Here is a 27,678-nt window from a genome sequence, read left to right as displayed (position 1 = left end):
GCACTTCACCTTTTTACTTATAATCTAAGCAGCATTTTCATTTATATTAAGGAAATACATTGTAAGCTGCAATGGAAATTGATGTGGGATGTTGAAAAGATGATTGTGTTAACTATTAATAAGGACATATAAAAAACTAATTTAGGAACAAACTTATTGGCATAGTGAGATTTCTTTGGGGTTTATATGGTTAAGGGCACTTATAGTTTAGCCCTTCAGACTTCTTGTTTTCCTAGGCCACCACTGTGAGTTTTCCCTTTCCCTGCTTTGAAAGCTCCAGTGAGATGCTTGAACTGACATTCTGTGCTTTAAAACATTCACAGTTAGAACTGGCCCTGTCTTTCAGAAATAGAATAAGCATGAAAATGGTATTCAGACCCTCCTCCCTCACTGCACTTCTTGACTAAAATTAAAAATTTGCTGATACATACATTTTTCTATCTCTTTAGGGGCAGTAGGTTCAGAATTGCTAAATTATAGAATAGCAGAGAGTTTTACAACAGCCTCACAAAGCAGAGGGACATGGCATAGCTCAGGGGAATGATAATTGCATGGACTTTTTAATTGTTTGCATACTTGAAACTGATTACAGCTAGATTAATAAGTAATCCAACCTGTCAGGTTTACCCAGTACCCAATTTCAAGCCATTTAGCATCTACAAGAAGATTGAGGTTTTCTTATACATTTTTAGAATTTTCAGAGCCATCATGTTGTATTGCTACTTCACTGGTTGTGTATGCATGCACTTCCTACCAGCATGAAATATTTAATCAATTTGACATTTTGCTTTATGTGAAAATGTATGCTGCTGGCATCCATTTTTCTTAAATGGGTGTAGAAAGTGAGTGAAATAAAATGCTTATGTTTGAGAAGGGAAAATTAGAATGAAAGGTGATAAAAAGTAAAAAAATCAGTCCTCTCAACAATGGAATGTTTTTGTTCCAAATTGACCCAGCTCCAGTAGAGAGTGATAAAAATGCATTATGGTTGGAAGGATGTTTGCTGCATTTTTAGCTGACTCCTGTTCATCACTGTAGTTTAAATCCTGATCTATACGTTGATATTCTTAGAGCTTGGACTGATGACTTGTTCATCAAATCCATATGCAGATAACTGGTGAAACTCAGAGGAAAAGTGTTGCTGAACAATAGTCTGAGTTGTGTCCTCATCTTTAGTGCACCTGTGCAAACTCTCTGTGATGGTTTGACCTTAGCTGGCTACCAGATGCCTACCCAGCCACTCTCACTCCTCCTCCTCAAAAGAGAGAGGGAGAAAAGACTGAAAAACTTTGTAAGTTGAGATAAAGCCAGAGAGACCAGTTAGAGATTGCCATCATGGGCAAACGAGACTTGACTTGGGGAAAATTTATTTGATTTATAGCTAATTAAAATAGATTTGGGTGGTAAGAAATAAAGACAAAGGTTAAAATACCTTCCCCTGCTTTACTTTTTTCCTAGCAATTTTATTGCTTCATTCCTGACTCTTCCTGCCCACCCACGTGGTGCAGGGGGGATAGGAAGTGGGGGGTTTTGGTGGGTCTAGCTCCTCTAGACTGCACCTTTCTCCTTATACTTTTTCCTTGCTCCTGCATTAGTCCATACCATGGGCTGCAGTCCTTAAGGATAAAGCTCCTCCAGCAGGGTCTCTCCCCGGGTAGCAGCATTTCAGGAAATATCAACCTACCCTGGACTGGATTCCTCCACATGCTGAAAGTGTGAGTATCTGCTCTGGTGTGATCCTCTCCATGAGCTCCAGGGAAATACCAAGTCCATCATGATGTCTTCCAAAACTCATAGGCTGCAGGAGAATATCTCCTACAGTTCCTGGAGTGCCACTTTCTCCTTCACTGACCTCAGTGTTTTTAGGATTCTTTCTCACACTTTTACTCTCATTCTTCAAAGTCTACTCAATATTTTCCTTTTCTAAAATATGCTTTCACAAAAGTGCTACCAGCTTTCTTGATGGGCTCAGCTATGTCCTGTTGTGGGTGTGTTGGAATCAGCAGGAACTGGCTGTGTGCAGAAAAGGGCAGCCCCAGGCCTTCCATAGAGACCACCACTGTAGCTGCCCTGCTCCCATCACCTTGCCACCTAAGTGAGATCACTGCCATGCAGACCAGCTAGCCACATACTTGTTTCTGTCAGGCACTTGGTGCACAGGTATATGCAGCAGTATATTCTGATTGTATGGACAGTAGAAACTGGGGAAGATTCCCTCACAATTTGTTCTTTGGAAATAAATGGTTTCAGATAGGAGTGATATTGTCCTTCAGTGGAGGGTAAAATTCAATCTAATTACTTACTGCATAACTAAGTTCTTGTGTGACACTAAAGAAGCTTTTCAGGAAGAGACAAGAAGCTTAGGTTCTCCTTAGTTCTGATGATTTACAGTGCCATCAGCATCACTACTAAGAGAAGACTCTCATCATTGGAATGCTCTTTCTGAAGAGACACCTTAACTCAGACCATACTGAATTCTACCATGTTCTAATTTAGGCTGTTACATTTTTTTTATTTTTTGCCTAAACTATAGTTTTCTAATGAAAAAGAATGAAAAAAATTATAAAACAGTGCCTTTTTATTTTCTCATAACAACTGTGTTCCAGATTAATTAAGTAGCTGGGATATTCCAAGAGCAATTAATTAATATGTTTCAATTATAACTGATGCAGCAGAATTATGTAGGTTTTTTTTGGAAGTTTACTGAGAATCATCATTTTGAGCACTAGATGGGAATGTATGACGAATGGTACAGAAATTGCAAAATCCTTTTGATATGATGTACTTCCCAAAGCTGCTGTCAGGGATGGCAAAACAATGGTCAGGTATAATTCCCTCTGATACATATTGCTGACATTTCTCTCCCCACCAACAGAGACAACTCAGTATTATGAACTTTTACTCTATTTCACTAACATTACCCTATAATAGGAAGCAAACAGTGCCTTTATTCCTTATGCAGATTTGCAACTTACGTACTCCTTCCCTTCTCACCGCACTCAGGGAAGGGGGCAGCTGGGAGGAATCAATGCTACTTTTCTTCTAACAGCATCCAATCTATTTTGTTTAATGTGTATTGCCCTTTCTGCCTTTACCTGTCTCTCATACTCCATGGAATGCCTTGCTGCTGATGACTGCATTTGCAGCAGACAGCTGAGATTTTGCTGAAGTCAGCAGCACTAATGCTGCATTAGAGAATCCTCTTCAGGGAAAACAGTGTTAGATTTAACCCAAGGGATGCTGCTGCAGTGAAAAACTCTATGCTCAGAGGCACTCAGTGTTTTCCTAACAAACAGTGTGTCAAGCTTTGCTTTCATGAGCAGTAAATGCAGTAGTAATACTTCTCATTTCAGTGGCAGTTCTCAACAAAATGACATAGGAGCAGTAGGGTGAAATTTCCCTTATGTGGCAAGCTTGCAGTGACTTTCACTGCTCAATTTGTGTGCCTTGGGGATAGGCAGAAGGACCAGGGCCAAACTGGTTTAAAACATGTCAGCACGGATAACACTTTTCCTGATCCATGACTGTATGAATCCCGTGGTCCCCAGATAGCAATTCTTATTATTCTTATTCCTCAATCCATAACAACTGCCACAGGGATACTACTGTTCTGCCCCATACATAATCGTAGCCTGCAGGCAGGATTTTTCTCACTTTTCTTGATCACAGCTGTAATGTCACTTGTTAATTAGCCCACATCATGCAAAGATGCTGCACAAACAAAAAGGCAAGCATGACCATTATCTACTGGGATTTTTGTTCTAAAAGCCAGATTTTCTAAATCAGCATCAGATTTTTGAATGCCCAGTTATAAAAATTCAACATTCATTGTGCTGTTTAAATGGATGCTTTCTCTAGAACTTGTTAAAAACCACAACAGAAAAAGATGAATGGAGGGTGAGGGGGAGTGAAATAACAAGCAAATCAGGTAGTGGAAATGATTTCCAATATCCTCAAAATGCAAAATTTTGATGGTTTAATGATTTTTTTTGGTAACACATGGACAGAAAATTTAGTGTTTCATTACTTTCACCTGCTTGTTATTAGACCATCCAATTCCCTTTATTCGTTGATCTGCATGCATTTTCTGTTTGTGACATATTATTGGGAAGTTCATATAGGTGATAGCTAAATACACTGATTGCCTCCACTATTTCCTCTAACATACTCTTATACTTGCCATGACTTCCAGGCACAGTCCTGCTAACCTAACTCCAGCTGCCTTTATCTGAAAGCACCTGGGGAGTCTGTGGGAAAGATTTGAGATTGGAAGCAAATGCTAGATACTCACATTCCCCATGAAATTCTGTTTGGAGATGAGCAAGAGCCTTGGAGTAGAACATTATTATGTTATCCACTGGTGGGCTGTGTATTTTCCATCCTTTCTGTATTGTTCCATCAGGAAGACTTTTAATGTTAAATTCAGTGTATGGCTATTTCAGAAGAGGGACTTGGAGAGGAAAAAACCCATGCAGTTAAATTGAAATAAATTACTTTAAATCAATTTTAACACCTCACAGACATTTCCAAGCTTTTGTGCATGAGAGCTGTCTTGCAACTTCATACACTTGACCAAAAAAGTAATATTTCTATATTAGTTCAGGAAGGAATGCTGGCTTCTTAAGTAGTACTACAGGAAGTATATTTAAATGCCAATGTAGGAGGATCTTGTAAAAACTGTAGGGAAGACTATTAACTCCTGAATTTTCTCAATGATACAGGAATACATGATGAGATTACTTTATAATTCTAACTAAATTTCTAGTTTAATATAAACAAAAAAGGCTTCATGGGAAATTTTGGATGTTTGACTATGAATGTGCTCTGAAGAATGCGTAATTTCCTTTCTTTAAAGAAGCCTCCTTTTATATTATGAGAATTTTGGGAAAAATATAGGTATATACCTTAAGACATGTATCAACAAACTTTTTTACTTGAGCTGAAAGTATTTTGTTTGCTATCTTCAATGGCAACACTAAAATGGGAGATGAAATGTCCAATTTCATTTCTGATCAACTCATGTTTCAAACTTAAAGCTTGTTGCTGAGTTTATGAATGTGTAAGTGCATATGGCCTCTGTGTAATTCTGTGTTGAATCCTGTGAAAGCAGGATTTTTATTAGATGTGTCTACTATTCTCTCATTAAAATGTACATACATTGCTGTGTGTCTGTGTAACACAGGAATGTGGAAGAAAATGAAGTACTAAATAAGACAGTATTAAACCTGACTTACATTTTTTCACAATAGAAATTGTGACAGCAGGAACACAGAGAATGGCATGTTTATTTAAAAAAAATGTTTGGATTAAACCATTTAAGAAACTCTCCTCCAAAACCAGGTTTCTTTGTATCTCCTGTGTTGTTAACATATTAAGATAGTTGCCAGGGTACAGGTCACTGTGGCAAAGCAACATTTTGATGTTTTCATAGTCAAAAGTCAGTTGAACACAGGCTGTCACTGAAGACTGAGGTAAAAATGTTTTTGAGTACCTCAGCCTTCTTCTCATCTGTGTTTTCCAGTTTAGCAATGTTGTTTGGGGGATTGTTTGACTTTCCTTTTCTGGTTAACATACCAGCAGAAACCCTTCTTGTTATTATTGGTGTCCCTTGTGAGGTTCAGTTTCAGCGTTCCCTTAGCCTTCCTTACCCCATCCCTTCATCTCTATGCTCTACTCAGGTTACATGTCCTCGTCTCCACTGTCTGTGCATTTGTCTCTTTACCTTTAGTTCGACCAGCAGTTCCCTACTCAGCCTCAGTCGTACCAGTCTCTTGCCTTCCTTGTCCAATTTCTTGCTCCTGGGGATTGCCAGGCTGCCTTCCTAGAGGAGCACCCCATTATTTCTTTCAGAAATTTCCCTGGTGTTTCCCTGTGGCTCCAGTTAGGGCTCCCTGGCTCATCTCCCTAAGACTGCAGGTATAATCCAGGGTGGTTAGCATAGTTCAGAGTCACTACAAAGAACCCTCACTGTCCCTCTATCTATTTATATTCACATCTCACATTTGCCAGAAATAAGACTCATATTGCCCTTCTACCCCCTCACATCTAGTTCAAAGCCCTGCCAGTGAGCCCCACTAATTCCTGTGCAAAAACTCTCTTCCACCACTGAGAAAGGTGAACATGTCTGATTCCAGCACTCCTGGGGCTGTGTAGAGCTATTCCATTGTCAAAACCCCCAGAATTTTGATTTTGGAGCCGTAGACTCAGTCTGTCCATTCTTCCCATGATGCTGCCTTCAACTGTAACTAGAGAGGAGAACATCACCCCCAGCCCAGATTCCCTTACCAAGCATCCAAGGCCCTGCAGTCATTTCTGGCTGCCCCTGCACTATGTGCTGCTGTCCCCTGGGTGCCGTGGGTGGCAGGTCAGGAAGGACAGTGGCCTGAGGGCCGTGCCAGGCCGGGCAGTGGCCTGGTGATGTGATGTCCTGGTGATGTCCGTGTCCCGGGCCCAGGAGGCGGCACCGCCTGCCATGGGCTGGGCCTGCTCAGCGCTTTGGGCCCTCTGCTCTCCCTAGCGGGGAATCACCTGCAACTTCAACCAGCTAGGCTTTGCCCCATCGTCTTGATGGCGAGTGAGATTTTGTTTTCTTAATTCTCATCAATTTTAGCAGAAATCTGAGGTATTTAAGCTCTTCAGACATCAGTGGGAACCTTGGCAGTCATGTTCGCCGGTACAAGCTCAGGTAATGCGGTGATCTCAAATGAGATAGATTTTAACATTGCAATTTCACCTGGAACATTAATATTGTTGTTTAATTTTGAAGTTAATCCAAACAATCAGGAATTTACCTTTCTTTGTTCTCTGGCATCCTTTTACTGGGATAAGGCCTGTTTTGAGTGTTCCTTTGAGGGTTCTTGTACCTATGAGATTTGCTGTCAGCTAATATAGTGCATACATATGAATGGATATCTATCATTGCTTTCACTGAGACTGATTTGATATGATTTAACAAACATATGGATGAAGCTCTGTTTGGGGAAAAGCCTGTTCTGACAACAGCTTGTTTTGAAAAAACATGAACAAATGAAGCAGGGGTTGTTCTGCATTTATTATATTTTGCTCTATGTTTGTCCTAAACTGTGGTCTAAACTGTCTCTATAAATCCAACAATTTATGTAGTCCTTAATTTTTTTAAGCTGTACATTGTTGAATTGCCAATGTAGTTTGTCCTTTGATTTTAGTAAAACTACTTCTTAAACTTCTGGAATTTTAGTTAGCTCTTATTTTTAGAAATGGACTCTCCCAGAGCTCTTATAGAAAAGTAAGCATTACTTTCTCTTTTTGCAGTTGATGAAACCATGGTTTAAAGGCAAATGGCAGCACTTTTGTGAGAGTACAGGTGTTCCAATTAGAACTCAGGATTTCCAACTTCTTACCAAGTGCTTAAGTCACTAAGCCCACTGTCCTGTAAAGAGTGGGATAAGTCCTGGATGGAGTGTTTACACTGTTCTTCCAATACCTAACTCCTGCTTAAAAATCTCTGCAGTTATGCCTTGTGCGTCCATTTTGTAAGAAGACAATTTCTGTTACACATCAGTTGCTTAAACAGTTGCTTTAATACAGTCTTCCTGTGAATTTATTTAAATAATAAAAAATACTTTAGGATCAACAGTTCTTCCTGCACTTCCTTCAAGAGTTGAGAGGCTCACCCAGTCTACACTGGACTATGCCATTTGTGGTGAGGTGGATACCTGTTTCAAAAAATCGTGCCGTTCTGTCACATGAATTCTGCTCTCTTTTTCCCATGTGAGCCTTGGATCCTGATGCTGGGTAATCTGAAGTGTGAAAAGTCAGCCCTCAGCTCACAGATTTGGTGTTGGTAACACAGTAGTAATGGGTTCTATTTCAAATTGTATGAATTCTATGGAACCTATGGAAGCTATGTTACATGGAGTTACATCAGCTGAGCCACTTCTGTGAGTACTCAAATTTAGTTCATTAAGGAGATGTTTTGACTCAGGTTTAAGATACTTGCCTAGAGAAAGCGAAGTTCCAGCTGCTTCATACAACCTCAATATTTATGTCTCTTCTGCATACTTTTCTGGTTCTTCCTACTGAAATTCACTGTATTTGTTACAATAATACTTCAGGAGACTTAGAGAATAAATATACAGATATCTTACTAATGGTGTAACTTCTTTCTAATACTGTCACTCTTTTTCCTATTGTCACATCAAGTTCTTAAAAGTTGCATGAAATATATCTAGAGGTAAAAGAAAATATCCTTTAAAGTTTGATGTCACTCCATCCTGGTTAATAAGTGCTGGGAACCATAAAGATCTTTTGATGGTCAAATCAAACAGCTGTGCCACAGAGTGCTGCAAAACAAATAAAAAAGCAATCAGCCACAAAGGCTTTTCCTCTGATCTTGGATCCTTTCTATTCTATGTGGTATTTGGAACCTCTAAGTCATATATTAAATGAAGTATTAATTGTAAGTGTAAAGCAACTACAGATTTATCATGTAAGCTGGAATATCTATCCTCCATGCAGTGCTTCAGAGTTGTATTGCTTGTAGGAAAACATGACTGTAGTCAATGCCCTAGTTCTGAAATTATTCAGTATCATAAAATGGTTTCTGCTCGGAAAGAGTTGTGGCCCAGTTCAGACTCAAGGTATAATCATGTTGTATGTTTAAATTTAGAGAGTGGGGTTACAATGCCAGTCTGAAGGGATGTTGTAAATCTTTCTGCTTTAATTTCTAAGCGAAACAGCAAAGACACATTGTGAGTAAATTCAGAGAATGCACCTAAAGTAGCTGTATTTTAACTATAATCTGATTTAGGTTTGATATGTAAAAAATTTAATCTGTTTTCAAAGAACTTACAGGCCAGTGGCAGCTGCACCATGGTAAGATTTTAGGAATTTGGTTTAAAATGAATCCAGCATCTTCAAATTCTACAGTAGATGCTGAGGAACCCAGCCTCATCTTGCCATTGGTAACACTAGCAACAGAGAGTGGGGGAGTGTGATGATGAGATATCTGAATTATTTGGAGGTGACCCTGCTTTGATTTACGTGCCTTGGTAGCTTGACACAGTGCTCGGGCTATTAAGTCCAACTAGAGGTCAGGACTTGTTAGCTCTGATGTATTGTAAAGATCATCTGGGCTATACAGTGACTCAGGCCCAAGGTGAGAGGTCCACAGTTGCGCTTGGCATGTAACTTTGACCTCAGACATATCATATACTCTGGCTGACACATTATTTTTGGTAAACTTTGTGAAGCTTCCAGGCTTTAAAGACATTTTCACGAGAGATGGTTTTGTGAATTCATGTAAATAGATGGGCCAGTTTATATTAGCCAAATAGCACTGTGGTTTGCAAAGCATTTTCTGTTTCTGTCAGTTCCAGGTCAGGTAATGATCAGTGTTCATTAACAGTTCAGTTTCTTAGCACTATTAATGCTATTAGTGTTATCATTTAAGGATGTAAAAGGACCCCTGCCAAGGTCCTTCCCCAAACACCACCATGTGTAATTTATATCCTAGCTGGTCAGAATTTTCATTTTCATTTTGCATATATGGTTTTCTGCGTATTTCTGAACTTTTTGACATGTAACTGGCCTGTCCAGTTCTAGAGGTAATAGGTGAAATTCTACAGTTAATGGGCAAAGGAAACCCTTGAGGTGTCCATTGAATATGGATGGACAAAGTAGACATGGAACCTTCCAGATGAGAAGAACCGTATCTATGTGAAGAACATGATTTATGTAAAGTCTTGAAAATGTTATTTAGGAAGTTTTTTATTAAAATTAAGGTCATACCCTAAAAGATTTGATTTTGAATAAGGTTTTTTGCTTTGTGTTTCAGTGACTGTTCCCTCATCAGTGCCAGCTTGTGAGCCTGAGCCCAAACCTAAAGGGCATTTCCCATCTCCACAATTCTCCACTTCCTGCCGAACCACAGTTGTTTCTGCCATGGAAGCCCCTTGTGAAGGCCGGCATAAAGTCATGGATTGGAGAGCAGTGGTGGCCATCTTTTTCGTGGTGGTGATTTACCTGGTGGCGGGAGGACTTGTGTTCCGTGCCCTGGAGCAGCCCTTTGAAAGCAGGCAGAAGCACACGATCGCGACAGAGAAGGCTGACTTTCTTCGGGAGCATGTTTGTGTAACCGAGCTGGAGCTGGAGACGCTGATTCAGGTAGGCCATGTGAACGTGATGGTACTTCTTGGGAGTTTGGAGAAACAGCTCAGTGGTTTATTGACCAGCTGAGTTGATGGGGAGCAAAATTGTTCACAGAGGCCTTGGAATGGACAGTGTGAAGAGCAGGCTCTTTTCCAGTCATTTTAAGGTCTGAGAAGCAGAAACTATGTCTCCAAAATATTGTAAATGTAGAACCATAGAATCACAGAATAAGCTTGAGTTGGAAGAGACCCATCCAAGAGGATTATTGAGTCCAACTTCTGACCCTATGCAGGACACCCTAAGAGTCACACCACATGCCTGAGAGTATTATCCAAATGCTTCTTGTACTCTGTCAGGCTTGAGGCTGTGACCACTTCTCTGGGGATTCTGTTCCAGTGCCCAACCACTCTCTGGGTGAAAAGCTTTCTCCTGATATCCAAACTAGATCTCTCCTGACTCAGATTCAGGTCATTGCCTTGAGTCCTGTCACTGGTCATGAGAATGAAGAGATTGGTACTTGTATTCACTAGAATACTGAAATATGTGTGCAAAGAAAAGCAGAATCTAATATCTGGAAACAAAATTTGAGAGAGGTGACAGATTTTCAAGACATATGCCCTCATCTCTACACATTTTCAAGTGGACTTAATTCTTTCTTCAAAATTAAACACAGCAACCAGGAATATACATAGAACATGATAGGTGGGATTTTTGAAACAAATATTCAGCTAAGAATTCTGAACTTACAGGTTTATTGTTGTAATTTTTAAATAAATTAAGGAGGAGGAAGTTTACAAATCAAAATAGAAAGTAACTGTCATTTAAAAGCTTTGGAATTTTTAGTCTGATGTAATATGAAAAGTCTTAGAATCAATTTTGAAGGAAATTATTCTCAAGTATGCAGGGATAAGTGGAAAATGTAACAACATGCAAGAAAGGTCTATCAAGGATAGATTTAGCTCTCATTGATTAAAACTCTAGACAAGGAAAGTATTATGGATCTTGCAAGACTTCAATAGAGTCTGGAATTCCATGTAGAAGACTATTTTAGTTAACCCAGAGAAAACAAAGATTAAATAAGAAATGTGACTTACCTAAGGAATATATTCAAACTACAGCCTCATATTTAAGATCTGAATTTGTGTCAGCCTTCCAAGAGCACAGTGCTTCCCTTTGGGGTGTTGCACCAGAGCTCTGTTGTTGATTTCAGGCTGTTTGAAAGAACACAGAGCTATCCACTGAAATGTTATGTCCATCTAGTCAGCTGTGTTAAAAAAAACATTTCTGTAGGTGAATCAAATTTATAAGCTTATTTATTTTAATAAGATGTTCCAATATCTCATTAATGTGATAGAAAACTCCCTCTCCTACTTTTCAGCCTAAACTTCTTTGCAAATAGATGTAGTCTCTCCCTCCTCTGCCCTGTGTTCACAGAATACAGGTCAGTTGGAGTCAAAAACTGTTTCACTGTACCTCTAACTTTGGACAGCCTGGTGCTACAACTAAAAAGACAAATCTGCTTTAGCAGGAAGTAGTATTCCTTGGATCAGGGATGGCTTGGATCACATCCTTGATTTGTCTGCAAAAGACAGGTGAACATATTAGGTTGGCAGCATCCAGGGATATCGGTTCAGATGTGTTTATCTTGGCAGTGTTGCAGAGATCTGTATTTCCCTCTACTCCCTAGAAATAATGATTAAAGGATGTTTTGAAAACACTAAAAGCAAGAAGCTTTTATTCCCTTGGTGAGACTGTCACCAGTAAAAGATAGGCAAAATACATTCTTTCTAACCAGAAAGCAGAACTTCTGTAAGGTACAACAAGCAAAGCACTTCAGCAAATTGTGGAGTTCTGCATACAAACTGTAGTAGTAACAGCCCTTATTCTCCAGCATAACACCAATTCTTTATTTTACACAATATTTTTCTTCTACCTCAGAAATGGTGATACTAAAATAATGAACAGACATACTCTGTTATTAGAAGACAGATATTCTGGACAAATCTTATCATCTTCTGAGATTTCAATATGTCCTCAGGCATTACAGTGGGTAACCAGAATTCATTGTGCAAAAGTAAATTACAATGGGTTTAGCAGCTTAGGATGTGAATGTCTTAAGGCCAAGTGATGTGAAATATTGAAATAGATTTGCCAGTAAAGAACAAGCTTCTTTGGATTCTTCTGTATGTCTGGGGGTGAAACTGGCTCCAGGAACATAGTTGGGTTTGCTTTTACAGAAAACTTATTGTAACTGACTTGCACAAAAGAGCAGTGAATGAACTTGCTTGAAGATAATGCCAGGGAGTTAAAGCTGGGCTTCCACAACTTCATGATGATCTCAAAAGTGGCCTTGGCTGGCTCAACACATTTCTTCATTGCACCAATGCTGCAACTGCCTTTACAGCTGTGATTTCAGACTGAGGTGGCAACCTCCATGGGTCCTAGCTACTGTGCTATGTGCAGTCTACCACTAAGGGAACTACCCATAATTAATGTTATTTGACTCCTGAAAGCCCTCAGATGAACACAGATACTTGCAGAATGACTGTTGATTCACCTCTATGCTTTCAATAATATGGAAAAATACAAAAAGAGAAACCTTAGAACTGAATTATATTATTTTACTGTGGGGAGGGCTTTGGAACAATCTTTTAAGTAGATGAAAGGAGTATCATGGTCCCTACAATGGAGAATGTATAATGATGGAGAAATGTATACTTTTTCCTAAATTTCAGTCTTTCAAAGGATTCTGCTTTGGAAAACCTGTAAGGAAGATGTACAGCACTGTATGAGGAAGCTGTTAAAATTTTGTGGGGATGAAGTGTCCTTTTCACTTTTATCTCAAAAAACCCATTGCAAATATTAGCACTGGTAGCACAAATGTGAATTGTTGAGTTCAGACTTGGAAGTTCATTCATAGACTTCAGAAGAAATACAGTGCTGAAAGCAGTGCAAATTCTTATGAAGATTCAAAGTATTTAAATTTGTATTTGACTGTTGGATTTTGGTTCAGGTTTATCTAATACTAACACAATGACAGGTAATTTTTCATAACAATATCAAGTGTTTCACTGTGCAATCCAAATTTTTTTAGGCCACCTGAAGTGGAAGCTCTTAACTGCAAAGTTTTAAAGCCTATTTCTGCATTTGAAGATATTTGTTGCAGTGAAGCCAGTACATTGTTTAAGGCTGTAGGTGATCTATAGCTAGGCACTTTGGATTAGTGTTCTGAACCTGTTTTGCCCTGAAGGTAAGTAAGAAAGGGAACATCCTGTGGAGATGTTTCATTTTGCTGCTGCTTGCTTGGTTCATTAGTGTCATAAGCCAGCTTTTCTTTCCAGGCTGTTTCCATGTCAAAGAAAAAGAATTTTCATGTACTAGAAAAAAACTCTAGATAGAGCAGGCAAAAAATAGTACTCTGAATTAACTATGGAGACAACTTGCATGTTGCTGAAGACAAGAAAAGACTGTTTGAACTGTGAAGAAAAACAGTGGTAAGTATCTGATTATTGAACCTTCTACCTGTGCCTCTGGAAGTTGTCTTGTCCCAGCTTCCCTTCTGCCCCTATCTTTATTTTACCCTATTCCTCCTAACAGGATTGGAAAAAAGGATTCAGATATGTTGGGTCCAGTCCTACAAACCTTAGTGCAGGCACTCTTGTTTGTGACATCAATCCAAAGCTGCTCGAGCTGTGTAGGAGATAGACTGAGCCTAAGATGCTTCACAAGTCTCTCCTGTGGCTATGCTGCTTCCAGAACTTAGCTGATGTCTTGGTAGGGAGCTAAACCTTTTGGACTTAGTTCTCTGTGCATCTCCCTTGTTGAATGCTACCCTCAGACACAGTGCATGCATGACTATCAAATCACACTGAGTGTAGATAGGTCACTTTCTGGCTGATTGATTCCTAAAGTCCTTTGTGGGATAGGCAGAAATATTTAAGGAATGGGCTTTGAAAACTTATTACTTTGATTAAAACTTAAAAAAAAAAAAATTGCTGGCCTTAGAAAATGCTGTTGTGGAAAAGTGAATAAATGTGAATTTATAATGAGGGTCCCTAATCACTGTATAAAGGGTAGAGAGAATAAGTAGACAGTTAGGGATTATAGCAAAAAGGTATTAAAGAATTAGTTATTAAAAGCTGCTTGCTAATGAGAAGCATCCTAATAATCCTAATAGAGAAATATCAGAGCAAGAAAGACAATTGAAAAAACTCTTTGTATGCTTGATAGGAATCTGCTAGGAAAAAGAATTGTAGAGGAGGATAATAATTATTGGATTAGAATGATCTGTGGAGAGGAATTAACAGAGCTAGGCAAAAAAGGGACAAAAATTTTCCTATCAAATTCTTATCCTTGATAACACATAGGCTAGGTACATCTTTGACTGTCTCATCAATTGAGAGGGATATTACACGTGTCCTTGAAAAAGATTTGTCTTCCTCATACTTGGGATCTGACTGAAGAAATTACCGACACATGAACAAATGAACCAGATAAAAACCTTTCTTCATGGAGAAATCTGAAACAGTCTGTTTTACTCCTCTCTCCCATCAGCTGCACTGGCTTTCAGCTATCTTGTTGCTTTTGCAAGTGGAATTGATGAAGTGTACTTCAGACTGAGATGCAGTTTGGTTTCACTCTCTTTGGGAATACAGGATTCAGTTGTCCCGATATCACTGCAAATGCTGGGCTTCTGCTCTGGGATTAGCCTTCAGTCTCATGCAGACCATGTCACCAGGCCCTGTCTTTTTTGTTGCAGAAGGACTGTACTATGCTGATACCAAAGGGGCTGAGAGTAAAATAGACATCAATGCAATGATAGAGAGCAAAACAGAAAGTTATGATCAGTAATACATGCTTTTAAAAACAAATAGTATCAAGGACTTTTATTTACTTCAGTAGTTTTGTCATTCTCTTCATTCCTACCTGCCTGTTGGCTTTAGCATACATCCATTACTTGAACATCCAGAAAGACAATATCAGTCCTTTGAGGTATTTCAAACTATTGCCTTCGCTGAAATGTGTGGCCTTTCAAAAGAAAAAATTACCATAGGTTGGTAGCTTTTCAGTTAGGAAGATTGCACTTTCAATTAATAAACTATACTGAAAAAATACTGTGTACTTGCAGCTCCTCTGGAGAAGGAAAAAGGGATCAGGAAAGGAGCAAGTGTGAAACAGCTTTGGGTACTTTCATAACCTGTTACTTTCAACAATATTTCAACTATAAAAGTAGCTGAAACTACTAATTTAAAATCTCTGAAATATGTGAAGTTTGTTAACGTAGTGTTTAGCACTCAGCTTTTTTCCTACTCTGAGATGACATGAGGGTACAGCTCTCCAGGGCATTGCTGCAAAGCCTACCTGAAGTTTCCGATGGGAAACCTGTACAATTTTGTGGTCTGTGAATTGGGAGAGTCTTGCCAGTAATAGTACTGTTGTTTGAATTTTGTGTCAGTTTTCATCTAGCAGGATAGTTCTGTGTAGGTGGACTTGTGGTGGTAGTAGTCAGGCATCCTTTTCTTATGCATGAGCTGAAATTGGTTAAGTGCTGTTAGCTGCAGACTGCTGGCTGCTTTTGTTTTGCTGCTCTCTTTTTGTCCTCCATCGCTGTATGCAAAATACTATGTATTAAAATACAGGATTGGAATAGTTGGATATTTATAAACAAATGATATCAGTGAAGCTTTAAAGAAAAAATGAATATGTTCTGGATGAGAAAGAAGCCTGAGAATCTCAAAGCTATCTAAGGTAACAGGATACTCCTTCACTTCACGGGTTAGTGCTTGGCCCTGAAAGACTTGCTAAACTGTGTAAACTCAAGTGTGATTTAAGTGTAATTAGCTCGCTGACATTCACATCCTCAAAGGGAGAGCAGACAGCATTCCTTGGCAGAAGTAACCAGGGTAGCTGACAGTGTGTCATGGCCTATTTAAACAGGCAGCCTGTCTGTTATGATGATTTATGCTGTTTTGCATAAACCAACAAATGATCTCTGCTTTCACACTACCTGCAATAAGCCAGCAACTGGTACAGAAGCCCTTCCAAAGGGTTTGGTCTGAAACTCATCTGTTCTCTAGATCCCTATGTCTTAAGGTATGGACATGTGCTGAGGATCCCTGGCTTTCTGCCCACATGAAATGAAACCAGTCCAGCCTGGAGCTTGCTCATGCTATAGTTTCACAATCAGCTTCGCCTGACATGTAGTAGCTCTACTTTTAAAGAAGGCTGTCCTGTACTGATCTTGTTAGGTTTAGTTGTCTCTGTTCTTGCCCATACGCCTCTCCTCCCACTCCTTTCCCTTTTTGTGAGGCAATGTGATGAATAACTAAAAGCTGGGAAACAGATTAGCTGAAACTTGCCCAGGCTAAAAAAGCTGAAGAGGAATATTTATGACCCTGAAGTCAGTTGGAAATACAGGCAAAAAATGACTGAGAAAAATGGAAGTGGAAGAAAAGACAAAATGTGGTGAGTAAGCCACTGGTGGAAAGACATTAATGAGGAGAAAAGTGTATCATGAAGGCTAGGGAGAGAAGCGATGTTAAAGGGATGTGTTTAAAAGTCAGTGCTAAACCCACAGGAGAATGTGAGGTTATAGAGAAGCTCAAGAGAGAACTCACATACATCAGGTAAGTAGTGATGCAATGGTAAAATAGAATGGCTAACCTTACTTTGCACATGGACTGTATAGGAAAAGGTGAAATAGAAAACCACCATGACAATTCATAGATCATAAATCAGAGGGAAAAGAGATCTAGTTAAAGAAAACGAATAAGAAAAGTCAAACCTGTGTTGATTTGTGGGAAGTCTGTGTTGAACTAATTTGATGAAAAAGAGGATACAAGAGGTAAAGCTCTGCTTCACTTGTTGAGCCCAGCAATAAGTTCACTGAAACTGCTAAGGCTAAAGATTGGTGGTGGATATTTAGGAGGAGCAAATAACAGAAAGGGAAGGTCTGGCAGTAATGTGAGCAGCTGATAACAGCAACATGAAGTGAGGTTGGTGCAGAATGGGAGAAAAGAAAAGCTGGAAATGTTAGGAGGCAGAAAAAGAGAAGGTTGGTTCCTCTGTAGTAGTTTTATGGAAATTAGACTCGGGAACATTTGGAAGGCAGAAAGGCAGTCATTTCAGCTGCTGTTCTAGAATGAGGTCTGAATTTCTCTGTGATGAAGAATAGCTTGTATGAGATCTAAAAGCAACTTGAAAATACATGCTGAAGGGCGTCTCAAAACTCAGCTTAGAGCAATTCAGGTTAATATACCAGATGCTGATGAGAGATTTATTTCTGTGCTTTCTAGGCTAATGTATTCACGTCTGTCTTCCTTTGGACTGTGAGGCTGCAGTGAAAAGTGATTGTGTATGTCCCCATGATACAAATATGGTGCATTTTCAGAAATTCCCAGCAAACATTCAGGAGGCTGACATGTCTGCCTGGTTTGATTCAGTACTATGTGGGGCACAGGACAGTGACCAGGAAGCAGTATAGCTACCTCAGCTTCCATCCAGGATATACTTAATTCAAGCACTGTCTGGGTCTCTGTATCATGCTGTATTTGTGGGCATGAGATCATGTGTAGTGTGGCAGCTGGGAAGTTTGAGCTGATCATGAAGTTTTTATATGATGTTTTCATAGGTATCTTATTTGTTCATTTCAAATGGGATATATATATGCAATAGATTTTTCTTTTGTTAGCATAAAAGATAAATTAATTAATTACTGATTGTCTGGGAATTTAAATCCTTAGCTGACTAGCTTCAGCTGATTTCATGAAACATTATTTGTATTTACCACCCTTCTAGCTGCTTCTAACATGAGCTGTTCCCATTGAGGAATTTTTTCCTTTGACAGTAGTTGCTACAAGAATGATATTTGTGCATGAATTTGTGATGTTGGTCCTCTACTTCTCAATTGCTTTATGTTTTGTCATTTGTTTATGCATTGTATCTTTCTTCCACTTTAATGGATATCCATTTCAGTCGTATGTTCAACTTACATGTACAGAAGAGGCTTGCTATCCTTTGAACACACATTAAAAACTTAAATTGGAGCTGTTTCCATGGTCCTAGAAATTTCCCTTTGGAGCCTATACCAGCATTCATGGAATACAGTAAAGCATTCATATTGCTGATTCTTTGTATTTTCTTTGCAGCGTGCTCTTGATGCTGATAGCGCAGGAGTCAGTCCCATTGGAAATTTCTCTAACAACAGCAGTCATTGGGACCTTGGAGGTGCCTTTTTCTTTGCTGGAACAGTCATCACGACTATAGGTATGTTACTGTTTGTTTTTCAAAATACATAGTCGCACTGAGACATGGGTAATGAAATAAATTTGAGGAAGACAACAAAGAAATAAAGTAGCTGAAGTGTATTTCTCTGTTAGCAGAAAACATGACTCCAGCATGTGTCAAGGGCACTGAGTCTTTGGGCAAGTCAGAAGCTGTTTACATAATTAGGGTAGAATAGCAATGCTGAGCTGAAAACTGGTGACACTCATGCTGGCTTTATAACCCTGTTCTTGATGTAAATGCAGATAGTCTCAATTTTCACTAAAAAGATCATGAAGCTGTACCAAATGAAATGTATTATGGTTGTCAGGGATTTGGATTTTAATATTATAGATAAATGTGCCCAGAAGTGTAACTTTCTTCCTAAGTACATCAACCGGCCCAGGATGGTGTTGCGGGCTGTAGCATGAGACACTGGGTACGTCTCTAACCATCCAGTTGTGGCTTCCACCATGGTCAGGACATAGCGCTTGCCCTGGCGGGTCTGAGGCAGTGTGATGTAGTCAATCTGCCAGGCCTCTCCGTACTTATACTTGGACCACCGCCCCCCATACCAGAGGGGCTTCACCCGCTTCGCCTGCTTAATGGCAGTGCACGTGTCACAGTCGTGGATAACCTGGGAGATGCTGTCCATGGTTAGATCCACCCCTCGGTCTCGTGCCCACTTGTAGGTGGCATCTCTGCCCTGATGACCCGAGGCATCATGGGCCCATCGAGCTAGGAACAATTCTCCCTTGTGTTCCCAATCTAAGTCTATCTTCGACACCCCTATCCTTGCAGCTTGATCTACTTGCTGATTATTTTGCTGCTCCTCATTGGCTCTGCTTTTGGGAACATGGGCGTCTACATGGTGAACTTTAACAGGTAATCTCTCTAATCGAGTAGCGATGTCTTTCCACTCTTCAGCAGCCCAAATTGGTTTTCCTCTGCACTGCCAGTTCGCCTCTTTCCATTTCTTCAACCATCCCCACAGAGCATTGGCTCCCACCCAGGAATCAGTGTATAAATAGAGTTTCGGCCAGTTCTCTCTCTCTGCGATGTTAAGGGCCAGTTGGACAGCTTTGAGTTCGGCGAATTGACTAGATCCACCCTCTCCTTCAGTGGCCTCTGCAACCCGTCGTGTGGGGCTCCATACAGCCGCTTTCCATCTCCGGTTCATCCCCACGACACGACAGGAGCCATCAGTGAATAGAGCATAGCGTGTTTCCTCTGCCGGTAGCTCGTTGTATGGTGGAGCTTCTTCAGCCCGTGTCACTGGTTCTTCTTCTTCATCCGCGACACCGAAACTTTCACCTTCGGGCCAGTTTGTAATTATTTCCAGAATCCCAGGACGATTTAGTTTCCCGATTCTGGCACGCTGAGTGATGAGGGCTATCCACTTGCTCCACGTGGCACTGGTGGCATGGTGGGTTGAGGGAACCTTTCCACTGAACATCCACCCCAGCACCAGTAGTCGGGCTGCCAGGAGAAGCTGTGCTTCCATACCAATGACTTCTGAGGTGGCTTGGACTCCCTCATAGGCGGCCAAAATTTCCTTCTCTGTGGGAGTGTAATTGCCTTCAGACCCTCTGTAACTTCTGCTCCAAAATCCCAGGGTTCGGCCTCGGGTCTCACCAGGCACCTTCTGCCACAGGCTCCAGGACAGACCATGGTTCCCAGCTGCAGAGTACAGTACGTTCTTCACAGCCCCGGGGCACCACCCCCCTGGCGGGGGAAAGGGCACCGGCGGCAGCTCCATGCAGACAGAGAGGTGTGGGGGCGGGAGAGGAGCAGACACAACACCAACCCAGGACACTGCTCCACCCACTTTTCTTGAACCACTAATTTTAATAAGATCATTATTCAGGCCCTTATCATCTCTCCCCATGCATTGTGTCCAATGTATTTGATCTCTGAATGTTGGCCTTACATATGCTAAGGTTTTTAATCTCTCCTCTCTGAGCCAGTTCCTCTCTTGAAGAATGTTCAACAAGCTTGGCTTTCAGAAGACGGTCTGAAGGAAAAAGAAAATAAACCAATAACATTGTTGATAAAATTAAACTGCTGACAATTATACAGTAGTTTTATAATTTTAAGCTTGATTTCAGTGCTGTCATAATAATCAGATCAAGAGATCGTATTATTTTGAAATCACTGGTAAATAGTTGATTTTGGTTTGCATTTTCTATGAGTATTCTTCTTTAAATATTATGTAAATTGCTTCTCCACATTGCAGCTCTGATGCACACACTGGTGACTGTACAGACAAATAACTTGATAATCACGTAACCTTTCAATAAAGTGTAAGAATCTGACTAAATTCTGTAGGCTTTTTATGCAGGTAATACAATAACAAAAAAAAAAAAAATCCTGTGGCAGTTAAAATACTTGCTGTGGTGATCATCTCTATCTGTAAAGTCTGTGCCTTTAGCTCTGCCTTTTCTTTGCTGTCAGAGTGAGGGGGAAAGAGTGATTGTATAGAGTGTACAATCTGTGTTCCTCTATATTAAGCTACATTACCATGTATTTTTGATGGTAGCATAAAACCAGCGGGCGGCTAGAAAGAAAACATTTCTGATTCATACGTAAGAAAACCCTCCCTAAATATTTGTTTACTCAATAGAACTAAGTGACACGCTTTTAAATTACTCATTAAATAAATGCTGCTATAGAGGCATTGTTTATGTAGGCATATTCATTGACATCTGCTATTTAAATAACTTTTTGAAAAGACCTTATATTTTTGCCTGTATTTGTTTTTAATTCTCCACGGATGAGATTTTTTATAGGCTGCATAAAGTCTGTGTATTGTGTCAGGGCATGAAAATGGGCAGAAACTCAGCAGATTACCTGGTCAACCTCAGTCCTGTGGCCCATGGAGCATGGAATTTCTTGAAATTTTAGGAGAAATCTGGGATGATGGATGCAGCTGTGAAATGGACAGTGGGTTATGAGACATGCATTTTTGTGTGTCAGCATAGTTCTTTCAGCATCCCATGACAGACAGATATCTCCAGTGGCCGTGTCGCCAACTCAACAGGAATGGGACCTGACACTTTCATAGATTTCCTCCTCTCTGGATGCTTTATTGACTGCTAAAGTTTTAGCTTTCATATTTTCCAGATTCTGTACTGCATTAGTATATAACTCTGAACTTCTTATAAAATGTTAGCAAGTTCTCTTCACATTTTAGTTAGTCAAAACAATCCTTTTCCAGCCCAATAACCAAAGACACTGTTGCAGCTTCAGGCCCAAAAAGTATAAACAGCAGTGAATTGAGGAAACAAACGGGGAGGATGGGACTTCATAACCTGAGGCTGTAATTGGAACATTCACTCCAATATGTAAATGGACCAAAACTTACAAAAGTGTGAAAATGTGTGACCTGCTGTCCATCTTGGCCAGGCTCTTGTACTGCCCAAGGTGTATCCTTTGAAGGCCTTTTTAATAAATACCTACTTTATTCCTTTAACTTTGTCTAGCCTCTGTTCTAGATGGCCTCTCAAGGCATCATTATTGCATCAGTGATTTGTGGTTATGTGATAATTTTTAATATTTACGTAATTATTAATAGTTAAAATCAAAATCTCTACGACATTTAGATTAAAAAGCTAATATTAAATAAAGAGGTGCAAATATTACTGTCACAATTCTTGGTTCTTTTTAACATTTTAACAGAAATACCATGTCTACTGGAATCATAATGCTTTACTGAAAAAAGAGTTCAAGGGTAGGTTTGCATAGTGTGGGTACAGTTTGGAGGCTGCAATGTAACTAGTCAGTATGATAAGGGGTTGAGGAAAGTATGGGCTGGCCACTGAAAATGAGCCTTGTCAGGTGAATCACACTCCTGTCAGGAAACCATTGGCACAGGCCAAGAGGAGAAACAGCATTCAGGCATCAGCCAGCATGGAGAGATTTTTGTGCCATGACATCAGCTACCTAATTAAGCAAACAGCAATTTTAGATAGACTGAATCTACAGAAAATATGAGATACTGAGGCTTCAAGAAAAATGAAATAACTGAGGGTGGCTTGGCTGGGAAATGGCATCATGTCATTGAAAGTCTATAAATAGGAATTACAGGTGGAACAAAGGTATGTCTGCAGAAAGAGCAGTTTTTAAAAACCTATTAGTTTGTTTTCTAAAAACCCATGTATAATTTCTGAGAGTCTGACAATTGTTTTTCTCCTCAGGGTATGGGAAGATGGCTCCAAGCACTGTTGGTGGCAAGGTTTTCTGCATATTGTATGCCCTATTTGGGATTCCATTGTTTGGCTTCTTGCTGGCTGGGATTGGAGACCAACTTGGAACCATCTTTGGGAAGAGTATTGCAAGGGTGGAAAAGGTTTTCAGAGTAAGTTCACTGGTAGATTTTGCTTGTGTTGTATAGCCTGCTTCTAATTTTGTTGCTATTACCTGTGGCATTTTTTGCATATTGGACACCATGAAACATTTACATGTTTAATTGAGATGATAGTTAATGCCTGTAAGTATCTCTATAGTCAGTGGAGAGAAACAGACTTCTCTAGATGGTGATGCAGGGGTTATAGATCAGATTGAATTTCCTTATTGAGGGTATTTCTGGGGAATGTATCTCCTAAGGTAGTTTCCTTACAAGGAATTGTTGTAAAACAGTCTTCAAAACACCACAAGTTAATTTGGATATTTACATCTATTCACTGAAAATGGAGAGAGGCCAATGGCTACCTGAAGGAACAGAGCTGTGGAGTAGGTCCTGACTGTGTTTACAGATACAGCCTAAAAGACTTGGACAGCAGGGTTGCTATTGGGAATGTGAACCTGTGAAGAGAGATGGTTGTGTGATAAGCCTTCACTGCACGGTGACAGATGTGTTGGAGTAGATCTGCAGCTCTACTACAAAAACTGCTGTAATGTCATTGGCTCAAATCACCATCATTCTCCCCTGCCTACCATGAAGACATCCTGCCCTAAATTTTTGTGTAGACTTCCTTATGTAATTTTGCTTTATGTTGTCAGTATCCTGTTTTTGAGTCTGAATTGCTGTAAGCAGTTCTTTTGCAAGCAGTGCCACAGACCTGGCAAATGCTGTTTTGCTAACTTGCAATGGTTCACTTCAGGAATTCTTTCTTTGAGGCAGAACTTCTAGAGGTGACCTGTGTGATACTTCCCTTGGAAGTGGCATAACCAAAGGTAAGTCCTTCCAGGGGTGGAGTGGATGAGAAGCTGCCCAAGCTGGTTAGATTAATAGACATCTATTTCTAAAACATTCCCACAGGTGAGAGCAAATTAGTTGTAAATGTTTTTGAAAGGAAGTAATTAAGTATTAGACTGAAGAATGAGCACTTTCCATTTTGATTAAATTACTTCTTCTAGGTCCCAGACCAGATATAAATAGTATATCAGAATAAAGGTAGTAAAAGGTGACTAGTGATTATGGGTGAGTAAGCATGTACATGCCTGCCTGGAGAGCACTTCAAAAGGCTTATATTTTCTTTTAATGAGAATAATGTCATTGAAAATGTCTCAGTTGAATTTGGCAAAAATACATGTAAGATCCCTAGTTTATTTTTTGTCTGCCTTTTTATTACACCTACTTAACTTCAGGGGAATCTCTGAACTTTCCAGCCTGCTTCTGCCCAAGAAAAACAACAATCTTTAAGTCATGATATGGATTGAAAGTAAGAAAGTCTTTGATTAATTGTCAGCTGAGTATTGTATTTCTGAGTGACATGGACAAGACCATTAAACTGTTGGTATAATAGTTTATGTTTAAAATCATCAGAGAATCACAGAGTAACTGGGGCTGGAAGGGACATCTTGAGATATCTAGTCCAGCCTCCCTGTTAAAGCATAATACTCACTCTACTTGAAGTAATCTAAGATTCACAGATTAATGCTAATACTAATGTTTCATACAGAGTATAGCCCTTTGGCACATGATGTGAGTTCTTTCAGTATTCAAAGTATTCCCTCATTTTCATGAGTTAATGCAGTTGCTTGTTGCTTATAGCCATCCAAAGTATTTGTTTTCCTCCTTGGTATTTTGTCAGCTTCCAAAGGAATTTAGCAATTGTAGTCTTCTTGTTTAGCCAAGATGTGTGCTTATTCCTTTTATTTTGATTGTCATAAATCCATTACATTAAATTACATCTATTATTTTGTGATTTGGTGAAAAGGGTTATACATAATTTCCTTTATTACTCTTAGTACAGAGTTCTGTTATTTGAAATATTTCTGATGGAGCTTAGAATTTACATGCATCTTAGTAACTAGTCTCAATACCTGTGGTGTCATTTTAAGTGATTATTTATATAACACTTGGCATATGCAGAATATAATAATCATTATAATTTTAGTAATTATGTAATTTATTATCACATTATATTTACACTGTTAGATTTCATAAATGTTTGGACCAGATGAAGCCTCGAGTAAGAGTTCTTGATTTAATCCTGAGCAGTGAGCAAATTTTAATTCAATGTGTAACTCTTGTTTTTATTTTGTAACCCTCTCCTTATTGAACTGAAGTTCAGTATGTTTGTGGGTGTAAAACAACCTGTTAGCATCTTTAAAGAGAGGACATAAAGATTAGGAGAGTAGTTACCAAGAAACTAAAAGGAACAAACATGGGCTCAAAGACACTGAAAAACATAATAAAATGTTGGGTGGTGTGCCTGACAAATCTTCTGGAAGCCACTGAGTGCATCAATGCTCTAGAGAGAGTACAAACTATCTACCTGTATTATTCGTCCTCACAGACAATTTAGGACAGCCTAGCTTCTTGTGAAAATAATGGGAAAAAAACTTAGCATGTATATAATGCATCAAATTTCCATGTTCATATGCCCCAGCACTCTGCTTCTGTTTGTATCCTGGTGCCTCTGTTTATGCTGTTCAGTCTTATGAATGTTGCATGGCTGGTGTCAGGGCAGCTCAGGGTTCTGGAAATCCTTGCAGCTTTGTCATTGCCTATACAGGTCGAAGGGACTTGAAGGCAGCTTGACCTTGCATTGTGGTTAGGATCATTTTTGAAGCTAGGTAAGATGCTAGGTATGCACACACTGGCAGGTGGGAAGGAGAGGAAGAATTCTCTGTTGTCACTGCAGTCCTTTCACCCAAAGCATTTCCCTAACAGGTCTCTTGCTCCCTCCAACAATGTATCTGTGAGCATGGAGCCCATGCCACTCTAGGGACAGCTTGCCTGTGGCATGCCTTGGCATATCTGGAAAGATGAAAGAAGGATTCCTCCCAGAGGACCTGTGCTAGTGCATTTCTGCTGCCTCTGACATGACCTGTGCAGAGCCTCACCAACCCTACCTTAATTAACACCACAAATTAGAGCATAGGAATCCCAGATTTAACTGCTGCAGTAATCAGCCCACACATTCTGTGGGAATTTTCAGAACAATTTGAACTACATAAAGTGAGAAAGAGATCTGCTCTTATCAAGTACACACAACTCCAACAGTATTGACAGAATATTTCAGCAGAGGAGCTGGGCACATGCCACCACTCATCTAATTCAAAATGTTACCATTATTTCAGTGTGTAACTAGCCAGGAAAACAACTAGTCATTTATGAGTAGGTAGGGCTGGAGGTATTTAATTGCAAAATAATCCTTTGTAAAAAAAATAGACCTTTTCATGTGCCATTTTAGGAAATTGAGACACTGGCAGGATGATGCTATCCCAAACACCATGCATTGAATAGTTTATGCCATCTGTCCTGCTGGAGTGATTATATTTGCTACAAGTAAATAAGCATCAACCAGGTCAGAGGTGTAAACCAAAGCTTCCCCCACAAAAGCCCTGTCTTCTCAGCTCCTGCTTGTTCCTGTATGTTCCATCTTCAATAATCTAAGGCAGAACCTGGGTCCCAATCTGTTTTTACATGCATGCAATGTGATTCCCCAGAAAATGAATATGTACAAGGCCACTACATTCACTATATGCACTGGTCACAAGCATCCAATTTCCAAGTCCAGTGATGAATCAGCCCTCCCAGTCTACCTTGAAAAAGCACATATATGTTCAAAATTTAATTTAAATTTGATAATTCTTATAAATAGATTTTCACCCGCTGAAACTTTCCAGACACAACAAAAATTAAATACGCATTTCAAGTTGACATAATGCTATAAAAGTAGTATTTTTATCTTACATACATGAAGGATCTTATGAACAAACTGTGAATGTTTCTATAATAAACAGTTGAACAAAGCCCCATTCTTTTGGCTTGCTCTGTACACACAGTGTCTGCAAGCATCTAAAGATAGAAAGCACTCCATAGGCAGAGTACACTGTTACAGAACACAGCTATCATGAGTTAAATATAGGCTAACACATTTTCATGAGTTAAATATAGGCTAATTCCAATAGTCTTTTTTTCAAACCTTGAATGAGTGTTTAGATTCTCACCAGAAGTAGATGGCTTTAGCATAACCTGAATGATCTCCCCATATCTTGCAGTTTCCTACAGATGCAGGAATTCAGCCTGGGCACAATGTGTTTCTGAGAGACTCCACGATTTTCTGGCTTCTGAGGTGAAGCCACTCTGAGCAGTTCCTGGGCTTGGTTGCTGCTTTCATTCCTCTGGTTTCCAGCAGGACACAGAGGACAGGGCTGGCAACACAGCTGGTAGACTGTGAATTGCAATACTGGGATGTGAGCAAGCAGCCAGGGACAGGAGTGGTGGCAAGGCTGCACCACTGAAAATACATGGCTTTGTGCAGAAAGGCAATGCCTCTGTAAGCAACTTGTGCTTCACTGAAGCAGGGACTTGTCAGAACAGACACGTTTGCTACTTGCCTTTCAGCTTTTCAGCTTAGAGAACATGTTTTGCTCTAGTTTTCAGAGACATGCTATGAAAGTGATCTGCACTTAATATTTTTCTGAAAGATAGCAGTACACATCACTTAACCTTGGAATTGTCCTAGGAAAAGTAGTTCTTAGTTGACAGATAGGGATGGGGCTGGCGTAGCAGTAAGGGTAGTCCTGTTGAGCTGGTGGAAAGCTTTCTTTTAGCACCTGTCAAAGCTCTACCTTTCCTCAATTTTATTGTTTGTCTTTCTGAATACATCTGATCAACTCTAAGTACTCTTTCACTTAAAGATTCAACTTCTATTTTGAGATTTTTTGCTTCTCTCTTCTCTTACTGCAGAAGCGACAGGCATTGTTTGTTCAAATTCCTTCCCTGAAAATGAATGGAAAACAGAATCTAGAAAAGAAACTTAGTATAAGTCAGTAACTGTATAGAGGAGGAGCACTTAAAAATACAGTTTTTTTTCATAGTCTTGCCTCTAT

General features: G+C 39.7%; 1 protein-coding gene across 2 annotated transcripts in view; it reads left to right on the top strand.

Moving 5' to 3' along the window:
• KCNK10 (potassium two pore domain channel subfamily K member 10) overlaps positions 1-27,678 on the top strand; it is a 55,837-nt gene that overhangs the window by 13,789 nt on the left and 14,370 nt on the right. The window contains exons 1-4 of one of the 2 annotated variants that reach the window (XM_056492856.1): positions 6,232-6,685; positions 9,815-10,143; positions 18,276-18,393; positions 22,587-22,747. In XM_056492856.1, the coding sequence (XP_056348831.1) occupies positions 6,664-6,685; positions 9,815-10,143; positions 18,276-18,393; positions 22,587-22,747 (630 nt within the window). In that variant the 5' untranslated portion in view covers positions 6,232-6,663. Of the gene's footprint in view, positions 1-6,231; positions 6,686-9,814; positions 10,144-18,275; positions 18,394-22,586; positions 22,748-27,678 lie in introns of those variants that run through there. The other variant, XM_056492855.1, reaches the window with a different exon arrangement.

The sequence above is a fragment of the Oenanthe melanoleuca genome, chromosome 5 (assembly GCF_029582105.1).
Source record: "Oenanthe melanoleuca isolate GR-GAL-2019-014 chromosome 5, OMel1.0, whole genome shotgun sequence".
Taxonomy (NCBI): domain Eukaryota; kingdom Metazoa; phylum Chordata; class Aves; order Passeriformes; family Muscicapidae; genus Oenanthe; species Oenanthe melanoleuca.
Note: the sequence above shows the minus strand (reverse complement) of the source record. Positions and strands in the feature narration are given on the sequence as shown.